We start from the raw sequence: 19,514 nt of genomic DNA, 5'->3' as shown, positions 1-19,514 counted from the left end.
TGAAGGGGCATGAGCCAGGCTGCTTGCTGGCTCCCTGTGATGTCACAGCCAACCAGAACACATGTGGGTGTCAGTCATAATGCCACAAACAAAGACTGAATCCTGACCCTGGTGCACTGGACTTCACTCTAAGGTGTCTGTTACCCAAATTATATTTGTGTCAGCTCTCTCGCTCTTTTAACACTGTTTTTTGTTTTTGTTTTGTTTTGTTATCTTTGTATCACAGTGATATATGATCTAAATGCATGCTCTTATGTTTGTATTTCCTGTACATATTTTATATGCTATAAACTGTTAGCTTGGACAGTGACTTGTGGCATCAAAAACCAACAAAAAAAAGGTGTTCTTTAACATTGGCATGATATGCGGCTGGTTGCCGTTAGAATTTGTGTCAGGGCAAAATGCGGCGGGACAAGGACGAAAGTTAAGGCGGCCGACTGGAGCTGGCAGGAGGGGTGGTGGATGGGTCTAACAAACACCGACTTTCACCTGAGAGAGCGGTGTTTGTGTTCCGTAAGATTCTAAAGCCAAACCCGGTTCTTTTTTCCTAATCCTAACCGCATGCTTTTGTTGCCTAAACCTAACCATGTGTGTTTGTTGTTGAAGGAAAAAAAAACTTCAAATTGCGGGTTGTACCAATGTAGTACGTTTATTTTGAAAGAGACTGTATGTAAATGGTAAATTTCCTGTGAAAACAGAAGTGTATCTTGAAAGAAGCCAATGCATATAACAGGCAAAACTTGACATGGCATCCCAGAATGTCAACAACCAACGCGACCAGGGTAGCTTGCACTTCGTATGTGGAGGTGGAAACTCCAAGTCAGAGTGAGAGTGTGTTGGCTGATAACATTAGCATGAATTAGCTAATGAGAAAGTTTGGTCATAGCTGCTCTATCCGATCTCACTTGTTGACTATCCTAAATCATGAATTTACCTCATATTATGTCTATGGGACTCTTTTGTTGTAGTAAATTTTGAATTTTACAGATGGATTTCATGCACAAACAAATGTATTGATTGCACAAAATGACATTATTAATGTATTTACCATCAGAAACACAAAACAATAGATCCAGCAACCAGCCCACAGTCTGGAGGCATTTGCTGACTATATACAGCTAGTTTAGCCCAGGTGATGCTTTGCAGCACCCCTCTTGCATGTTCACAAGTTGCTAGCTCATTAGCTAAGAAGAAATGACATACAGTAAAACAACTTACCGGAAGGAAGGGAATATTTATCCTCTTTTGGTGGAGGTTAGCCACCTGGACCCAGCTTTAGCCTTGGACCAAGCTAACACATCCTGGATCAGTCTCTCAAATGAATATCTTAAAAATCCATCTCCTGCATGGGAAGATAAGACAGCAAACAAACCGTTTGATATGTCTGAGTCACAGAGAATGATTCATAAATTACTTACTGAATATCAAATTGTAATTTCTAAATTACTGATAAATAATGAGAAAACTACAAGTGTTTTTACAACCACCTTTCAAGTTTACAATTTTAAAGTTTACAAAAAGAAAGAATTAGGTCTGAATTTAACTTTAACATTACAGTGTGGGTGACCTTCTTGGCAAGGACCTAGGGAATAACTGTGGTTGGCACAACAACTGGATCTAAGTTGGTCTTGGAGGGTTGGAGGCAAAATGAGAAAGGTGAGAAAAGCAGCTCGCTCTCACCGAAAAACATGACCACATATGTTGACTGTGCGAGCAGCTTACTTGCATTTATCATAACTACTACAGCCATCTTGTGACCGTGGTAGTTGCAGGAGCAGAGGAGACGTGACGTGACGTGACGTGACGTGACGTGACGTGACGTGACGTGACGTAACAAGCGATGTCAACATTGTCAACATTGTGTTGTACAAATATCGAAGAGGGTCAAAGGTCAAACAAACCTGGGACTTTCACTGAAGAGACCGTAGTTAACCAAAATCAACGTTGACTTCTTTTAATACCAACTTAGTATAGTATGCTAGTATGTGTAGCATGCCATGCTAATGGCATCTGTAATGTCTCGTATGTCACCTATGTCACATGACATACTGTATGTCATGTTATGTTAGTGACAAAAGTATTTATTTAATGCCAAACCATGATGTTTTTCCCAAACCTGACCATGCTGGTTTGGAGTGGAATTGTTTCATGATGTTCCAGACATTTTTAAAACTGCATTAGAACCATTACTGTTAGAACAGTTAGACTAGTAATATATGTCATTTTGGGGCTGGTCATTTAAGTCCTTTTGGGAGTCAATAGAAATCATCTTTCGGGATAATTCAGATTTTTTTAAGTGGAATTGTATGAGGTACTTATCCGTAGTCTGTTACCTAAAATAGATTTCTGTCAGTACACCCCCAGTTTGGAAAAGTGGCTGATTATTAAAATAGAAACTAAGCAATGTACTGCTATGGATGGGGGTCAGCAGCAAAACATATCTTAGCTACCTAAAAAAACCTACCTAAAAAAAATCAAGATCAGTTTATGTGTATGCTATATTGAGTGTATTTCCAGTGCTCTACCTTTCCATCAGACGGCCTGTTCCAACAGTTAGGCTGTTAATGACTCTAGTACCACATCAGTGCTCGATCTAAAGCCACCAGACTCCATGGACGAAAACAATAATTTTGGCTTGCTGAAAACAGCAGCTGCTGGTCTACCGCTGTTCAGTTAGTTAGTTTGTGTTATGTTGCGACTTTGGTGAATCTGAATTGGCCACTTTAAACACCAAAGTCACACAATAACACAAAAAAAGAAATAACTGAACAAGGCAGCGGTAGACCAACAATATTAAATCACTGTTTTTCTCTATGAAGTCTGACTTTGAAGAAAGAGCTATATCGGCTTCTGATCCAGACCAGAAATCAATGTCTGCCGGCAGGGGCGGACTAGGACTAAAAAACAGCCCTGGACTTTGACTCAGCCCAGCCCACAACAACCGGTGCGCATACGGTATGCGCTTCCTTCTTCCTCAATTTGATTGGCGGCCGGCCGGCTCCTAGAAATCTATGGACCGGCTGGCATCCAATTTAAAGGCTGCCACCTAGCGGACTGGACGTGGAACAGTAGATTATCAGGGGGAAAAAGGAAAAAAAACAAACAAACAAAAAAAACGGTGATGACTGCGTGGCGGCCGCCGGCCGTCCTGGAGTACCAGCCATTCTGTGATTCTCCAGAACCTCCAGATGGCCAGTCCGCCCCTGTCTGATGAAAAGGTAAAGCAGTACAAATACTCTGAATATAGCACACACTTAAACTGATATTTATTGTTTGGGTGGGACTTTTTTTTTTTAGGTGGCTAAAATACATTTTATTGCTGATCCCATCCATAGCAGTACATGTGTCAGTGCTCTGCCTGCTTCTCCAAAGTTGGGGTGCGCCGACTGCCATCTACTGTAGGTAATACACTGACGATGAATGAGTACCTCATACAAGACCACTTAAAAAAATCAAAACTATCCCTCTACGGCATGAGAGAGTATTGGATAAAAGGGCTTGAAGAGGAGGACTGGTGTGAGAGGGGAATGAGGGGGGAGGCCCATGCCTTATTCTGGACAAGATGGGAATGCAGACAGTAAAAGGGAAATGCCATACAGTATCTCTGCTCACAACAAGATATTCCCACATTGCTCAGCAACTACGTCTACCTCCCCAAAATAATGCAGGGACTTTACCCTGTCAAAAAACCAACAACAAAACACCACCACACTATCTGCAAGTGCAATCATTATATGCTCTGGAAGACTAGTGAAATATGATATGTATACATGTTTATATATACATTGCATATCAAGGAGGAAGTTGTAAGTGACTTATTAATGCACTTTGATTGAGACATGGTGTAGGTTTACAGCACTTTTTCCATTCAACATATATATGTCTAATGTATTGACCATTTTTGCAGAAAATAGCACGTGTTACTGCCTTAAGCTGGTCAACTAACATGTGCAGGGTGAGCATTTGACTGATTATCTGAAGTGTGGAAGGCGCAGTCTGCAGAGAGGCAGGCTGTTACCTTTTGAAATACAACACGACAGAAATAGACCGGCTTAAATATGGCACCTTGATGGAGCACAGCCATACACTGTTGATGCTGGGGCTGTGGAGTCATGAAGTTGTTGCTGGGGCCAGTGAGGGCTCAACAGAAATTGTGATTTCATGCTTTCAAAAGTCTTTTTTTTAGCCAGTACCCCATTGAAACAGATGGAACAGTTGATAGTGATTCTACAGGCAGTAGTAGGCTATGTATATTGTTCTCTCATGACATATAAAACCAAGTGTAACCATGCAGTATTTGTTACACTCCACTTTCCACATTTAGGCAATGCACAGGGTCAAAATTCACATGTGACCTCACCCACTGACTTCCTCTGACTCACAAAGGATCACAAGTCAACAAAATGTCTCCCTCCATTTCAGCTTCATCTCGCAGCAACAACAGCTGCATTGGTCCTAAAACTAGACTATCCAGTCACACACTTTCATGTCCATAACACGGCCTTGTAAACAAAGTCTGAGCAACAAGAATTAGCCCAGCCCCGTCACAGTCATATTAGTCAGCAGACATCCAGCCACCTCCAGCTTCCAGTCTCCACTTCAGGGACTGTCATGCTAATTTGGAGTTCTGTGATGCAATGGGCTATATCAGAAAACTTGTTTCCCTGGGTGACAGAGGCAAAATGAGTCACAAGCTAATTATTGGCTAATGGTGAGTACACCCCACCTGTCTGTTTTGTGTCCACCGAGACTTAAAGTATTGACACCTCATCTTCATTGACATGAAGGCCCTGTCATCTCTTCAAAGGTGCCTAACAGTAAAGAGATGGTCCATGAGGGAGCCTATCAGCCCTCACTGCTAAGTTACAAAAATAACCAATGATAGTGTCCATTTCATCCTGCTGCCCTGCCTTGCCCTGCCACTCGACACCCACTGGTTGCTCCAGTGTGAGCTAGCTAGCTGCGTCCTGTGTTGCTGCTCAGTTTGGCCACACTGACTTGTGCGTCTATTTTGGTATCTTCTGAGCTCGCTGTCAGGACCCTAGCCACACCAGTGCATTTGAACATGGATCTGAGGGCTTGACTCACTTTGGTGAGTTTTCTTTTGTTTCTTCAACTTCAAGTGAAAGACCTATTACCATGAATGACAACTGCTAACAAGAATTTATTGTCAGCAGGTGGCTCTGCACTGGAATCTACGTTGAGGATCTGTGTTTGATACCAAAGTCTAGACTGGACGGTTACAGTTGGCGTGGAAGACCCATCATGAAGGTGAGGGAGCAGAGTAAACGTGAATGTTTGTACAGACATAAAAAAATGAGGGCCAGTAGACAGAATATAAGATATAAGAAATTTCACATTTGAGCAAGACATTAATATCCAAAAAGTCTCACAGCACAAGGGCTCCTGGATGTTATTGCTATAAAATCATTACACATAACAATTGTCTTATAATTTACACCAATATTAACACATCGTTGAGGAAACTTTAAAACTGTATTTCAATGGTTGCACCTATATACAGTATAGTTAACTGGGCAACCTCATTCCTTGGGTATAAATAAACGAGCATATGCTGGGAAAGTACCGAAGGCTGCTAACTGATCTCTGGTTATGAGAGCTGGTAGACTGTTGGCAACCAAAGTCTCCTGGAAAGCCAAAACATTCTGTAAGTCAAGCTCAAGATACAGTAAAGTCATTAATTTCTAGTAATGTTACCTGGCTTGTTAGGTTCCAATAATAATAATAATGATTTGTCTTATTGGCTGTTGTGAACTCACCCACCTCTCTTCAAATCATATTCATCTGTGAACACGAATCTCATGACAACTGAGATTGCTTTCAAACTACACACTTTTAATGCACAGATACAATCAAATACACAATTGGACCATTGAATGTCTGTGTTTATATTTGTCTCAAACTCATCTGCTTATAAGGAGAGTTATGGTTATGCAGATAGTTTAAGAGTTGAGTTATATGCCAATGGCTGTGCTCCCAGGTCAGGACATATAAATGGGTTAATGAGCTATTCTAAGACCTCACCCAGATAGCTAAAGTAAGCTACAGTAGAGCAGCTGCTGTTGAGGCGCTCTGTGACTGATGTGATGATTTATATGCATTTCCTCTGTGGTGTTAACCTGCAGGCATGAATTTTGTTCTGGAGCTTTCCAGAGAAATTGTCTAAATACCAACCTACTAAAAGTGAAAAAGATATGACTGAATTTGAAAGGGACCAATGTGAAGTGTGGGTACTTCCTTTGACATGCACACACCTGAACAATAGAAATGCTTATCTTCCCTAATAACATTCCTATAAATGGACAAGGAGCTGTTCACCCAGCTACCAACAGTATGCTTAGTGCTCACAGCTAAAGGCACCATACAGTGCTTAAAATAGCCAAGCGCATGGCATGAAGTGTTTGTCTGCTCCCTGCATAGTGACAGCATGGCTGAAGCTGGCATATGTCATGTACATAAAGGTCATCAGTGCCACTACGGAGTTCAAAACCTTTTATAGTAATTATCAAACAAAGTCTGATAATGGCTGACAATGTGTGAGTGAGTAACTTTAAACTCTTAAACACTGACACTGATTTCACTGTCTCGTTTTAGGAAGTTTGCATATCCCACCACTTCCCTAATGACAACCTGAGCTGGACGAAAACCAAAACATCTACAGAGCTGCAGGAGCTGTAGAGGAGGCAAGTCAAGTGATGCACGAGACAGAAAGAAGGTTGTTGACATCATGAGCTGTGTGGAAAAGCGACACATGAGCCACCGGGTGGGGAGCATGCTCCACCATCGCTTCCCCAATGGCTTCTCTGACTTGTTCATGGACGAGACCGATCGCGAGGTCAGCACTCTCACGGATCGGGCCTTCCGAAGTCTCTGCGTTGGAGATGACGCGGTTTATAATGACGAGTTCTTGTGTGGATACTCACCTTTCAGTTGCCACAAACCTTTGGCGGGGGAGCCTCTTAAAAAGGCTCATCAGAAGGAATCTAAAAAGCAAGGGCAAAGCAAAAATGATAAAAACTATGCCCAGCCATGGACACAGCAGCAACAGAAGAATATATCAAACATGTCTTCTTTCCTCAAGGCATTAAGTGCCACCGAGAAAAGCTGTGAGGGGATGTTGATCAAAAATGGAGGTATGACGGACTCTAATGGAGAATCGTGGGATAAGTCTGCACTTCGCAGCATCCAAAGAGAGCTATCTGAATTCTCCTCGGATTATCACACTAATCTCACAGATGGACATTACAAGAACCACCATAAGCATCACTCTGGAAATGGTTCATCAAACAAAACAGGCAAAGATGCTGCCCTTCCCTCAGGGAAATCCTCAAAGAGCAAAAATGGGAAATCTACTGTCAAACTAAAGAAACTTAACATCAAAAACTTTTTCCTCCATAGTGAGTTTAGCCCTTTCCAGTCATGGAGAGATTTTAACCAGTTCCCTTTTGGCCAAGAGGACACCTCTATTCTCCCCACAGATAACATCCCTAAATGGTATGACTTGCCTTTTTACAAGGAGCTGACAGAGGCACACAGAAAAGAGACTCTGCACACAGAGGAGCCACAGTCATGCCAGAAAGCAGCAGTTGAGCCCCCTCCTCCCACTGCTCCTAAACCCATCCCTCCCCCTCCTCCGCCTAAGGTCCTGCCAAAGCCCTCAGCTACTGCGGCTGAGAAGAGGTGCACATCAGACGGTGGGGATGGGAGTGCTGCCCCCTGGAGGCGCAACAGGTCCAGGGCAAAAAGTGTGATTCCAGTCAATCAGCCTGGGATACCCCCTCAGGAAAATAGTTCAAAAACAGCAGATGAAAGTCTTTGGTTGGTCAAAAAGGAAGCTAGATCGGTAGAGGTGAAAGCAATTGATGAAGTCAGCTCTTTGGCATCGACTCCCTTCAGCATCTGCCAGCTGATGACTCCCCTTATTCCCTCCAGACAACCAACAGATACATCAGAAATCCTCCAAACTGTCCTCTCGCCCTCTGCCCTCGATCTCCCACTGAGACCACACTCTGAGGCCAAAGGGACCCCTGAACCTCCAATCAAGCGGGACAGCTACAAATCACTCGCCTCCAGCATCCTCTTCAACCTCAAGGACAACAGGAAAAGGGTGAAAAGCCGCTACAGCCCTCCTAAATTCAAAACATTAGAAGTGCCTGAGAGTGGCACCCAATCTCCACAATCAGATCAACCAAAATATCCACAAGCTGGCTCTGAGGGCTATGCATCTGGGTTAAGTACTCCTGCCATTTCAAAAGATGAACAGACAGTTTGCAGTCCTGTTTTGGAAGCTATCAGCAGCCCAACTGTTGTTCTTACAAAGCAGGATACTGATGGACCTCTTTCAGATGATTATCTGTTATCAAATCTACTGCAAACCAAAAAGGAGGCTGCAGGTAGTCATGGTGAAGAGAATCCTATCTCCTCCCTTATACACTCAAAGAAGAGCAGGAGTCCCAAGGCTAAAAAGCAAAACTACCCTTCCCTGAATTTGTACAAGAAAGCCAGCCCTGTTGATAGTGATATGAAATATCTCCAAGTCCCTCTGAGCACCAATGCTCCTATACACATAGACCAACCAACTGAGGCAAATGAACTATCAGCACTCACGCTAAACAAACTCTCTCCAACAGCACTGCCAACAAACACAGGGCTTTCTCCAAATACTTTAAATTTTAGCAAAGACCGTTCACCCATAATTTCACCCTATGCCCTTGAGAAAGAGGGGTTGTCATCAAATCTGTCAGTAGGGAAAAGAGCACCAAATGTACCAAACAAAGCAAAACAACCTGCAAAAGACACAAAAGAAAAAGACTTCAGCCCTAAGGAAAAAGATACCAGTGGCCAAACCATGAGTACAATGGATGTGATCAGAGCAGCAAAGGAAGCAATTAATGCAGCCAAAAATAAAGCTCTATCTGCAGCTCAGTCAGATAGCATCAGCAAGCCCTCAGACACAGATGAACTAAGGAAGAAAGAAATAGATGAGACTGAATATTCAAAAGTGTTTGGCAGCAAGAAGGAGAGTTTGGTACAAGAAAATAACAATGTTTTATCTCCTAGCAGGATTGAGGCAACCCTGGATGGCAAAAAGAGTAATGTCAAGAAAGAGCCACCACCAGTTCCAAAGAGAAATTTTGCTAAAACTGATATTCAGCTCTCCTTTCTTGAAAAACAGCAAACACGTACTATTGACAAGCTAGCTAATGGTGATTCAGGGGATGCTAAAGCGGAAATACCACCAGACGAAAATGAATCTATCCAGAAGCAGGGAAAACCTAAACATATGTTCTCAGCCAGACAGAACAAATACATAAAATATCAGAGGTACGCATTGACAGATGATGACCAAGGAGAGGAGTTTGAAGAAGGTGATCAGAAAGTGAATACAGGGATGGAGACACATGAGGAGATTATGTCACCCAGAGAAATGCGAGATAGCGAGCATATAATTAATGATTTGCATGCTTTGAAAGAGCTGGAGAGAGTAAGGCTCGGCGATCGTTTTCTTGATAATGCAATAAAAAAATTTGGTGTTACAAACATAGATGAGGAGACGAGGGCTAAAAACGATTTGATCTCAAGGGAGCTAAGGAATATTAAGAAGGGTATGCTGTCTATGAGAGGAAACACAATGGCTAAGAGAGACCTATTTGCACAAAAAGAGAAGGCTCAGAGCAAGCAGGAGACTTTCACAAAGACAGACACTAACGTGATATTAAACAAAGCACTTATAAATGACAATTATGACAGGGCTAAAATGGCACTTGAAGAGATCATCTCAGACAGGCAGAAGAGAAAGCATAAAATCACAGAGCAGGATGCAAATCCAATATTTGATAAGAATGCTGATGAAAGTTACGTAACAAGGGTAGAGCAACGTAAAAAAGCTATGAAAGATTCTATGACAGAGGACAAGGAAAAACAAAATGGCAACACTCTTACACTAAAAGAAAAAGATTTAAAGGAGAGGTTAGGTGATCTAAGAGACCACAATCACATGAGACAGATTCTGTCGCAAACTGAACCTAGGCTTGGCGAAACTCACAGATCAGGTGGTAGGTTAGCGCTATCTGGCATGGAAAAAACTGATAATCCTAGCTATGAATCAGAAGAGGTGAATTTGAGAAATATAATTAGACAGATATCTGAAGAGAGCGGAGAGACTCTGATGAACCAAAATGAAGGCAAAAAGGGAGATGTTCCACCTGTTCCTCCTAGGAGCAGAAAGGGAGGGAGTAGACGAGATGAAAGTGTTACCATGGACACAGATAGTTTAAAAGATGGAGAGGGAGAGGATATCTGTACTAAATTTGTAAAATATGAAAATGGTGAGGTCCGCTTAAAAGAAATGAGGAGTACAAGCTTAGGAAGACAAGAAGTAGATAGTGACCCATCCACAAGAGAATCTAGACAAAATGAAACCAATCCTGTTAAAGAGAGGTGGGATATGATAAACAATGCAATATCTATTACAGTGACAGATGGAGCATCATGTGAGTCCAGTTTACCTTCAGAATACCCACAGTCTGAAAATAGATTGTGTTTATCACCAGAGGCTAGAAGACATGAATATAAGGCAAATGACTTGCATGCAGATAGCCCCACAATGGAAACAACATTTGAAAATATCAATGCCAGAGCACAGGAAACATGTAAGGTAAAGCGGAAAGCTCCTTTAAAACCAGACCATTTAAACACACCAGATGACAATGTAACTAACAATTCAGTAGCAGATGAACCTGACAAAATAAATAGAGCTAGCATGGAAATAAATTTGGATGCTGACGCTATTGGTGAAATGCCCAGAGCTATAATATCACCCTTACTACTGGTCAATGGCATCAGCATCAATCAGAGCCCTCCTGATCAAGCCAGCTTGTCCTCAAAGTCATCCTACTTCTCTGTGGAGAGTGCCCTGCACAGAAATACAGAGACTGAGTCAAATGTTTACCACTCTTTGGAGAACTTGATTGGAGAGGTGGAGGATGTTGATGACCTGATCCGAAATCTTTCACGAAACACAAAACAGGATTCGGACAGGACAGAAGTAGAATATTATTCTTTAAGTGATCATGAAAGCGAGGCGGAGGTTGTAAAGTCTCCTCAAAAAGAGACAGAAGTACCATGCCAAAGCTTAACTCATGACGAACATAATCAGACACCAATGTCACCCTCTAACACTTTCTTACCACCTATGGGGATCCCTGCCTTATTTAAGGTCAAAGACAACACTTTCAGTAATAAGTTGAAGTTGAAGTCCATACAACCATGGTCACCAAGAGGTAGTCTGAGTGGGTCAGAAAAAGGAGAGGAGGTACATCAAGTAAAGGAAACTCCAGAGCTCCCTCTGGCTAATGAACCCGCCATCAGAATTAGCACACCAATCCCAGATGAAATCTTCAAACCTACAGAGATTCCATCCAGTGCACCAATCCCAGATGACATCTTCAAACCTAAAGAGATTCCATTCAGCGCACCAATCCCAGATGAAATCTTCAAACCTAAAGAGATTCTGTCCAGCGCACCAATCCCAGATGAAATCTTCAAAACTAAAGAGATTCCAATCAGCACACCAATCCCGGATGAAATCTTCAAACCTAAAGAGATTCCATTCAGCGCACCAATCCCAAATGAAATCTTCAAACCTAAAGAGATTCCATTCAGCGCACCAATCCCAAATGAAATCTTCAAACGTAAAGAGATTCCATTCAGCGCACCAATCCCAGATGAAATCTTCGCACCTAAAGAGAGTCCATTCAGCGCACCAATCCAAATTGAAATCTTCAAACCTAAAGAGATTCCATCAATCAGTTCACCTCCCCTGCTCCTGTCTCCTTCAAATCTACAAAATGAAAACCCAAAGAAACCACAAGCTGGAGGGTTCCTCACTGTCCCACAGGAGGATGACAGATTGTCTGGCGTGACTCTGTCATCTGAGGGAGTGGAGAGCCTAACAACCAGTACAGCTGACACAGCTGATGAAATGGGAACTAGTGCTGGAGTGTCAAAGGTTCCCAGTGAACGGTCTGGGTCCCCCTGCAGTGGCAATGACAGCCAAACAGGGCTGCCTAAACCACCAGTTGTCTTACCCAAATCTGAAAAAGCTGTTCTCAAAGCCATTAAGTTGGCAAATAGAAGGATGAAGAAGGAGGAGGCCCAGAAGTCCTCCCACAAGTCATCTCAAAGCAGCAGCAAACACAAAGGGGATAAACACAAGAGTGACAAGTCTGAGCACAAAAGCAGCAGCAGTAGAAGTAGCAAGAGCAGTGAGAGAAATCACAAAGAAAAGATTAAAGATGGCCATCATCACAGTGAAAGTCACCATGGCAAAAAGGGTGATGACCAGAGTGAGCAACAATCCAGTGAAAGAAGAGACCACAACAGTGGAAACCAGCACCACGACAGAACCGATGTGCGCCACAAAACTCGGAGAGAGAGCCATGGTTCTGTGGAAAACAATAACCAGAGCAATGAAGCACTACCAAGTGTTACAGAAAGGCAAGGACGCACCAGCAACAGACACATTCGAGATAAGCCAGAGCAAAGGCACTACAGTAGTGATAGGGTCATCAGTAATGTACCGGTGTACAAAGCTCAGCTCATCGAGAGACCCATGTCGGACAAGCCATTCCACCGATCACAAAGCATTGATAGGTACCTAGGAGATAAAGTGGAGCGCAGGCTCAGTGCAGATACATCAGTCAATGAAAAGCTTGATCCAAGGACTCAGCGCATTGAAAAATCCATCATGGATGAGCTTCAGCAGAGAGGCAGAGCTAGAGACAAGGCGGTCAGAGACAACCCATTCAGAAGGAGTCACAGTATCGATGCATACCCTAATCCTAACCCTAACCCTACCCCCAACCCTACCACCCTCTCCCGCCAGTCAAGCCACAACAGCCACACTAGCCAGCTTTCACGCCAGTCTAGCATGGAACACACCATTGTTACGCAGTCCTTTCCTATGACCCAACGTAAGCTCCTCCAGGATCCAGACTCTGGGCAGTACTTCTTTGTAGATATGCCCGTACAAGTCAAGACAAAAACCTTCTTTGATCCTGAAACAGGAAGCTATGTGCAGCTGCCAGTTCAGCCGCCAGAGGGCGCTGTTCCTCAAGCATCCTCCTTGGAGGTTTTGACCCCACCCCTGGTTGTTTACCACAGCTTTGTCCCAGTGCCTCTCTCTCCAATGGCTCAGAAAGCTACCATTCAAGCCCCTCATATGGAGCCAGAGGGGTTTGGGCAGAGAAACGTTGAAAGGTTGAGGCAAATGCACTGTCAGGAGGGGCATCCATATTTAGAGCCCATCTACGGTCAACATGACCACGTGTTAGGGGAGTTTGTAGGAACTGAGGAGCTGGACTGTCCGAGCTGATAGGCCATGAGGTTTGAAAGGAATAATCCATCCTCTGTTTACACTGTTTTGCCAATACCCAGTAGAATGGTGGAGGGTATACGCAGTTATACGGGGTATATCCATCTCTTTTTCTGGCCCATAACAGTGTACCCACCTGTGGAGAGTATATGCATGTAAACTGGATATACCCACCTCTTTTTCTGGCCGTTTACAGTATCAGCACCTATCAGCAGAAAGTCATTAGAGTTTATGGGAGGGTATACCCACTTCCTCTTTGGTAATTTACCAATCTACTGAGTAGTACACCCACCTCATCAGCTTCCACTACCCCACAGCTAGTACCTGTTTAATTTTGAAAAGTGTTGAAGTGTTTCAGGGTGGATTTTTCTTTCAAGGTTAAGCGTCTGATCCTTGTATTGCTTTACTTGCCTTAACTTACATGAGACACAAAAGCTGCGCAGGCTTTGTGAAGCTACTGAGGCCTCGACTGGTTTTGTAAAGAGAAACGGGTTTGACTCAAGTGTAAACTGACAGGAGATATTGAAGTTGTGAATTTCTGATTATTGTTGAATGCTGTTGTTTGAATGTGAGTTGAACAATTTGTGTAAGATAATGTGCAATTGTTGAGAAAGATAAGGGACATGGGTGATCCATGTACATAATGTATTTAAGTTTAAACAGAGAGGGTAAGCTTGAATGTAAATGTGGAATATTTATTGTAAATGCTGAGAGTTTATTATACACAGTTACCGTGGTATTGGGGTCTCCACTGCTTTTCGGGTATTGTGGCTTTTTGTTTTATTACCTGCAAAGTTTGTTGCCTTGAAATTTCTTTTTTGCCGGACAGTTTGCAGTCACTTAACTTATCATTAGAGATACTTGAAACAAAATTCACTCAAAATATTGTTTTTTATTTGTATGTTACTGATTTGAACTGATCATGTTAACACAACTACAAAATTAACATATTGCATGCTAAAGTTGAAGTTGCAGTTATACCTGTTGAATCTGTTTGATACAAATCAAATTTCATTTATACTGTCTAAAAGCTTGAACTGGCGTTGTTGCAATTAATGTTTTTTAATACGCAGAGGACATGAAGGAGAATTGGTTTCGCACGTTGGTTGCATTGGCATTTTTCTAAACTAGAATAAAAGCAGGGTTGTATTGTGTCTGTGATCCATTCCAATAAAAAACAACTGTTGCTACAGACTTTTATTGTGCTGATGTTATTCATACCGCTGCACTGACATTCTTCATTTGTAGCATAGGTTCAGATTGCTGATTAATTTATAATTCAATAACAGATAAAAGTGCCATTTTTTATTTAATGCTGTTAGCAAGCAATGAAACCCACATGTTCACAAATGTTTTTGACAGCTGGGCAAATAACTCCTCCTTGATTTAAAATTTCTAATTTGAAACAGGTTCAAAGTGGTTCTGTAATTGCTTATGCTTATTATTTATGTACTTTGAGTCCAGTTTTCAAAATACAATCACCATCTGATCCAGATACCTGAACATCAAAGTAGTAGAGAACTTTATTTTGATGAAATTAAAGACATTTCCACCATAAATGGATGCAGAAAAGGCAAAACTTGGTGCATAAAAAATCACAGAATGCAGGAAATTAAGTGTTAAATGCCTAAAATTTCTTGGGGGAGGACCCCAAACTCCCAGTTTCAGCAGAATTACAGTAAAGGAATAGGTTTGTATCTTCCAACATAGCTCTATCTCGCCATCTGCTGGTCAGTTACTGTAACAACAGAAGTGAACTTCATAAGAAAGTGAATGATAGCCTGTGTATTGCTTTGATTTAATAATGTGCACAACTAAATAACAAATTAAGAGGAAATGCAGAGCCTGTTTGGACGATTCTTTCCGTCTGGAAATGACTAAATATTACTGATCCAAAACTACGAACAAAAACTAAGTAAAAGTATACTATGCAGGATTACAGGCTACTGTTTGTAAACACATACGCCAGTGAAAATACAGGTGAGAATCAACCCCAGATTCACTCTCATTTGGCATTTTACCTCACTATATTGGAAGTTTTTTGGTGCTGTGTCTCTTGGATGCCTGCTGTCGCTACCTTTTTATGAAACCTCACCTCACCTGAGGCTGTGGGGGTACACGCACATAAATGTCCTGAACAAAGAAAATAAGAAAACAATAAGAAAATCCAGGCAGAAGCCAGAGTCTCTGCAGATAATTACACCGCCACACACTGAGAGTGGGTCATAAGTGATTTTTAAGAGGGTTTACTTAGTATGAGTCTTGCATTGTTTTTTAGGAAAGTCCTGCATGGTTTATCCTTAAAGAGTTTTAAACTCTGGCATTAGTCTATTGTTAATCCATTTGGGCATCATCTTATAAGAAGTTTTGGAATCCCAGGACTAAACTAGACAAAGGATCACTGATAAAAGCTAAGGAATAGTTGTTTTATTTCTCAAAATAATACAATATTTAAACATATGCATGAAAATAAAGTGTTTTGATGAACTTCAGCAAACCATCATCTCCCAATCTCTCATTGTCCCAGTGTTAAAGAGCACAGGAGATGCATACCCAGTCAGTGACAGCCACAGCTCAACGCCACCATGTCGTCATACTGCTTCAACACCACATTCTCCTCATCATCAAAATATAATAAGCTGATGGATTGGAGTCTGTCGGGAACACAGCAGGGTGCTCCCACTTCATCACCAGAGAGCTTGAGCGCGTGCATAATGGAGCGCACTGTGGCGTGGTTGGTCGCCCTGAGACTTCCCCCTAGTGGGAACGGGCACGAGCCTTTGCAGTGGTAGGCGTTGTATCCCCGGGGAGAGATGATCCAGCCGGACCAGCCAATCTCCTCAAAGTCGACGAAGAGGGGAACCCGCTGGCAGGACTGGGAGCGGCTGTGGGGCAGGAAACCTGGAGATGCACGTCGTCTCCTACTGCGATGGTCGTGGAGCTCGGCGGCTGCTGCTGCAGGCTGGGCTTGTCCTATGGAAAGAGGAAGGCGATCACATTGGGTGAGAATAGCAACATAAACAAAAGAAACTACATTTTTAGCATCTGTAATATGCCAAACTCTAGTACTAATGATACTGTGGGAAGTACTGGGCATGTGACTCGATAGATTAGACTTGGATGTTTCGACACAGTCCCCAATCAATCAACATATCAATATGTTTGCCATGTTCACTTTTCTTCATGTATGAAAGGTAACAGCATGACTAATCTTTATACATTGAGTCATTTTGTGGGTGAAGTATTAGCTGTCAGTGAAGCTCCAGTCTACGTCAGAGAGCTTCCCTTTGAGTCGATCTGTGGTCAGCACATTGTCAGTGTAAACACTTGAGGACATTCCACACCCAGCAGCTGTCTCATATACGTTCACATGCCAGATGTCACACACAAACACACATACAGTACACGTGAACAGAGGAACACAATCACATACATCACAGGAAGACACACGGCCAATATATGAGTCATTTAGCTCTGCTGCTCACCCACAAAATGACCATCTGTAAATTATCTAGTCGCATGGTGTTACCTTGAACTTGTGAAGAAAACTCTGTGCCTCCACAGAGGCTGGGGACCACATTTACAGAAGCAAACTACCTCAAAGTAACTGTTCACAAACTCTCACACAACTTGTGCCGTATAATTCAAGTAAATATGTTTGATATAGTTTTGCCGAAACGTGGTCCCCAATCAACCAACAAATCAATTTGTTTGCTGTTATCTGTTGTTGGTATACGTGAAAAGCAAAGTTTTCTTCATGAATTGAAGGTAGCACATCACGATTGATTCATATACAAATGGTCTGTCTGTGGGTGGTTTCTACCAGTTCTGGATTAGGGTGATTTGTTGTACACAATTGCATCTGCACATTATTTGCATTGTGCACTGAGATTTGCTACAAATTGTAAAGCCCTAACTCATCACTGTGCGCTTTATTCCAGGGCCAGTTGGCCTTCTTTGACCTTTCGTAGGCTCAGTCACTGGTATAGTCTCAAGGTTTAGTTTTATTGTCTGTTCCTAGTGTATGGGCTAAACTGGGAAAGAAAGCTTTTATGCTCCTCTCGCTTGGAATAGCCTTCAAGAAGATTTGAAACTACATGAATTGGTCTCTCTGCCTGATTTTAAAGCTCTCATAAGTACAAGGATAACTGAGCCGGTTGGTTCTTGTCATTGTGCGTAGCTGCTCTAGTATTCCTACATGTGTATCTATTATGTTTTTATTGTGTGGTTGTTTGCCTGTAACTTTTTTTTTTCTTGGTCCCCCTTGTAAAAGAGATTGTTGATCTCAATAGGACATATCTGGTTAAATAAATAAATAAAATTTTAAGTTAAGGCTTGAAAAGTACAGAAGTTTATTCCCCATGTCTGTGCGCTGAGTTTATTTATAGCAGGAGACTAATGGTTGCTTCAGAATTACTTCAGCATTGTTGTGGCTCTAGCTAGCTAACAGGAGCTAACTGGCTAAATTTGGTAGCAGCTGTTGAACTTAAGCAGCTTCAGGGGGTGAGGGGACATGTGATTAGCTGAAAGGTGAGAGGCTGGTGACAACACTGTCATGAAAAGTGACATTGGAATAAAATTTGGCATAAAATGTGTTATACGCCATTATGAATATCAAATCTAAAATAAAATTCAGCTAATTTGAAACTGATTTCAAACATATCTCACAGATTTTTGGTTTATTCTGCATTTTATTTTAATTACCCTCTCACACCCACAATCTTACACCCTATGTATCACACCCTTCACCTTACCTAGGTATGACTGGTTTGATGCTCCTGTCCTCCCGTCGTCTGAGAATATGACCAAGTAGGAGTTTGTATTTGTCAGCTCTCCATTCTGCTTGGACGAGGACACCAGTGACTCCATCCAGTTACCAGAGGGAAGTGTGGTCACCACAAGGATGCCATTATTCTCCTGGCTGTTGCGGATCCACTTGGACACCTGACATTCAGAGCACAATTGAACGGGTTAAACACATTGGAAAGACCTCATAAACAGTTATTTAGTGTGAATAAATTTGACAAATTATTTACAATATTTTTATTAAATCTTTTTTAAAAATACAACAAATTAAACCCAAAATAGAGAGGGTGTTACCGTTTGAGTGACATTGAAGACTTCCCATCCCTGTGTGTAGAGGGGCACCAGTCTGGAGGTGATGAGGTTTCCTCTCCATGGCTTCACTCGGCTGTCCAGCACCTCATACAGATCCACCTGGACAGTCACAAAGCTGTTAGTTCACTAAATAAAGTTCTATCTATCTATCTATCTATCTATCTATCTATCTATATATCTATCTATCTATCTATCAATCTATCTATCTCTAGCACCAAAATATTATTATAACTCATTGCTGATGTTCACTTACTCGAAATTCAAATATCAAGATGAAACAGATTAAAAATCATCACCACAAGGTATTTTACCTTATAGAAATGAGGCCCAAATGATTTTCCGAGGTAAAACTTCTGTTTCTTTCTGAACCAGCGGAACTCCGCCTTTATCATTCTCTCCTCTCTGCCGAAAGACGACAGGTTGAAGAAGTGAAACCTCTCTCCAGCATGACCTGCAGGCGGAAAAACACCAAACATACCTTTAATGAAACACTTAATTAGTGTTTTTATGAATACATGTATCAAAGTGTTTAAAATAGGCTGTTCAACGGGGTTATTAGCCGCGCGTAATGGTGCGCAATTGCGCGTTTGGATAACAATTACGCACTGTAATCCGTGACACTGAATGCTGCTGTATGGCTTAATTTTTTCCAAAGTACATTTTTGGGTACACGTCAGTGTTACTCACCTTTATCCTCGAAACTCCGCACTATGTTTCCCTCCAAAATCTCCTTCTGGCTCCTCGGGCGTCCATCAGAGACTGTCACCGCGTTAAACAGATCCAACATAAACTGAGGAGCCTTCTTGTGCGGAGCCACCGCTGGACCCCGAGGTAAATCCTTCAGATGGAACAACGCGTCCAGCTTCTCACTCGCCGCGCTCGTCGCATCCAACCCGTCCTGCCGCCCTGAGGTCCCTCTGTCCAGCGGGATGGCCAGCAGCGTGACGCATCTCAGCTGGACAGCGAGGACGAGCCAGAGGCGCAGAGCTCCTGTTGTCAT

The 19,514-nt window shown here is 42.3% G+C and overlaps 2 protein-coding genes across 3 annotated transcripts; one reads left to right on the top strand and one right to left on the bottom strand.

The window, feature by feature from the left end:
• The first annotated feature begins 4,938 nt into the window (after positions 1 to 4,938).
• Positions 4,939 to 14,590, top strand: LOC117247218 (uncharacterized). Of its 2 annotated transcripts, none has more exons than XM_033611588.2 (3): positions 4,939 to 5,092; positions 5,178 to 5,271; positions 6,616 to 14,590. In XM_033611588.2, the coding sequence occupies exon 3, from the start codon at positions 6,749 to 6,751 to the stop codon at positions 13,394 to 13,396; it is 6,648 nt and encodes a 2,215-aa protein (XP_033467479.2). In that variant the 5' UTR covers positions 4,939 to 5,092; positions 5,178 to 5,271; positions 6,616 to 6,748; the 3' UTR covers positions 13,397 to 14,590. The 2 variants fall into 2 exon arrangements, with proteins under 2 accessions (XP_033467479.2, XP_033467480.2); XM_033611589.2 differs by having other exon boundaries at positions 5,175 to 5,271.
• A 1,288-nt stretch (positions 14,591 to 15,878) lies between these two features.
• On the bottom strand, positions 15,879 to 19,514 carry LOC117247730 (bone morphogenetic protein 2). The gene is made up of 5 exons (XM_033612353.2): positions 19,202 to 19,514; positions 18,826 to 18,965; positions 18,497 to 18,613; positions 18,151 to 18,340; positions 15,879 to 16,369 (listed from the first exon to the last, which is right to left on the bottom strand). Exons 1-5 carry the CDS (start codon positions 19,512 to 19,514, stop codon positions 15,954 to 15,956), a joined length of 1,176 nt encoding a protein of 391 aa, XP_033468244.1. The 3' UTR covers positions 15,879 to 15,953.

This window comes from Epinephelus lanceolatus, chromosome 21 (assembly GCF_041903045.1).
Source record: "Epinephelus lanceolatus isolate andai-2023 chromosome 21, ASM4190304v1, whole genome shotgun sequence".
NCBI lineage: Eukaryota > Metazoa > Chordata > Actinopteri > Perciformes > Serranidae > Epinephelus > Epinephelus lanceolatus.
Note: the sequence above shows the minus strand (reverse complement) of the source record. Positions and strands in the feature narration are given on the sequence as shown.

Bases quoted from the DNA above. Each gene is read 5' to 3' on its own strand.
- LOC117247218 (XM_033611588.2), top strand. From the start codon at position 6,749: ATGAGCTGTGTGGAAAAGCGACACATGAGCCACCGGGTGGGGAGCATG.
- LOC117247730 (XM_033612353.2), bottom strand. From the start codon at position 19,514: ATGACAACAGGAGCTCTGCGCCTCTGGCTCGTCCTCGCTGTCCAGCTG. The intron at 18,614-18,825 runs GTAAAATACCTT...GTGACTGTCCAG, and splicing joins TTGGGCCTCATTTCTATAAG to GTGGATCTGTATGAGGTGCT. The intron at 18,341-18,496 runs GTAACACCCTCT...TCTGAATGTCAG, and splicing joins TCTTCAATGTCACTCAAACG to GTGTCCAAGTGGATCCGCAA.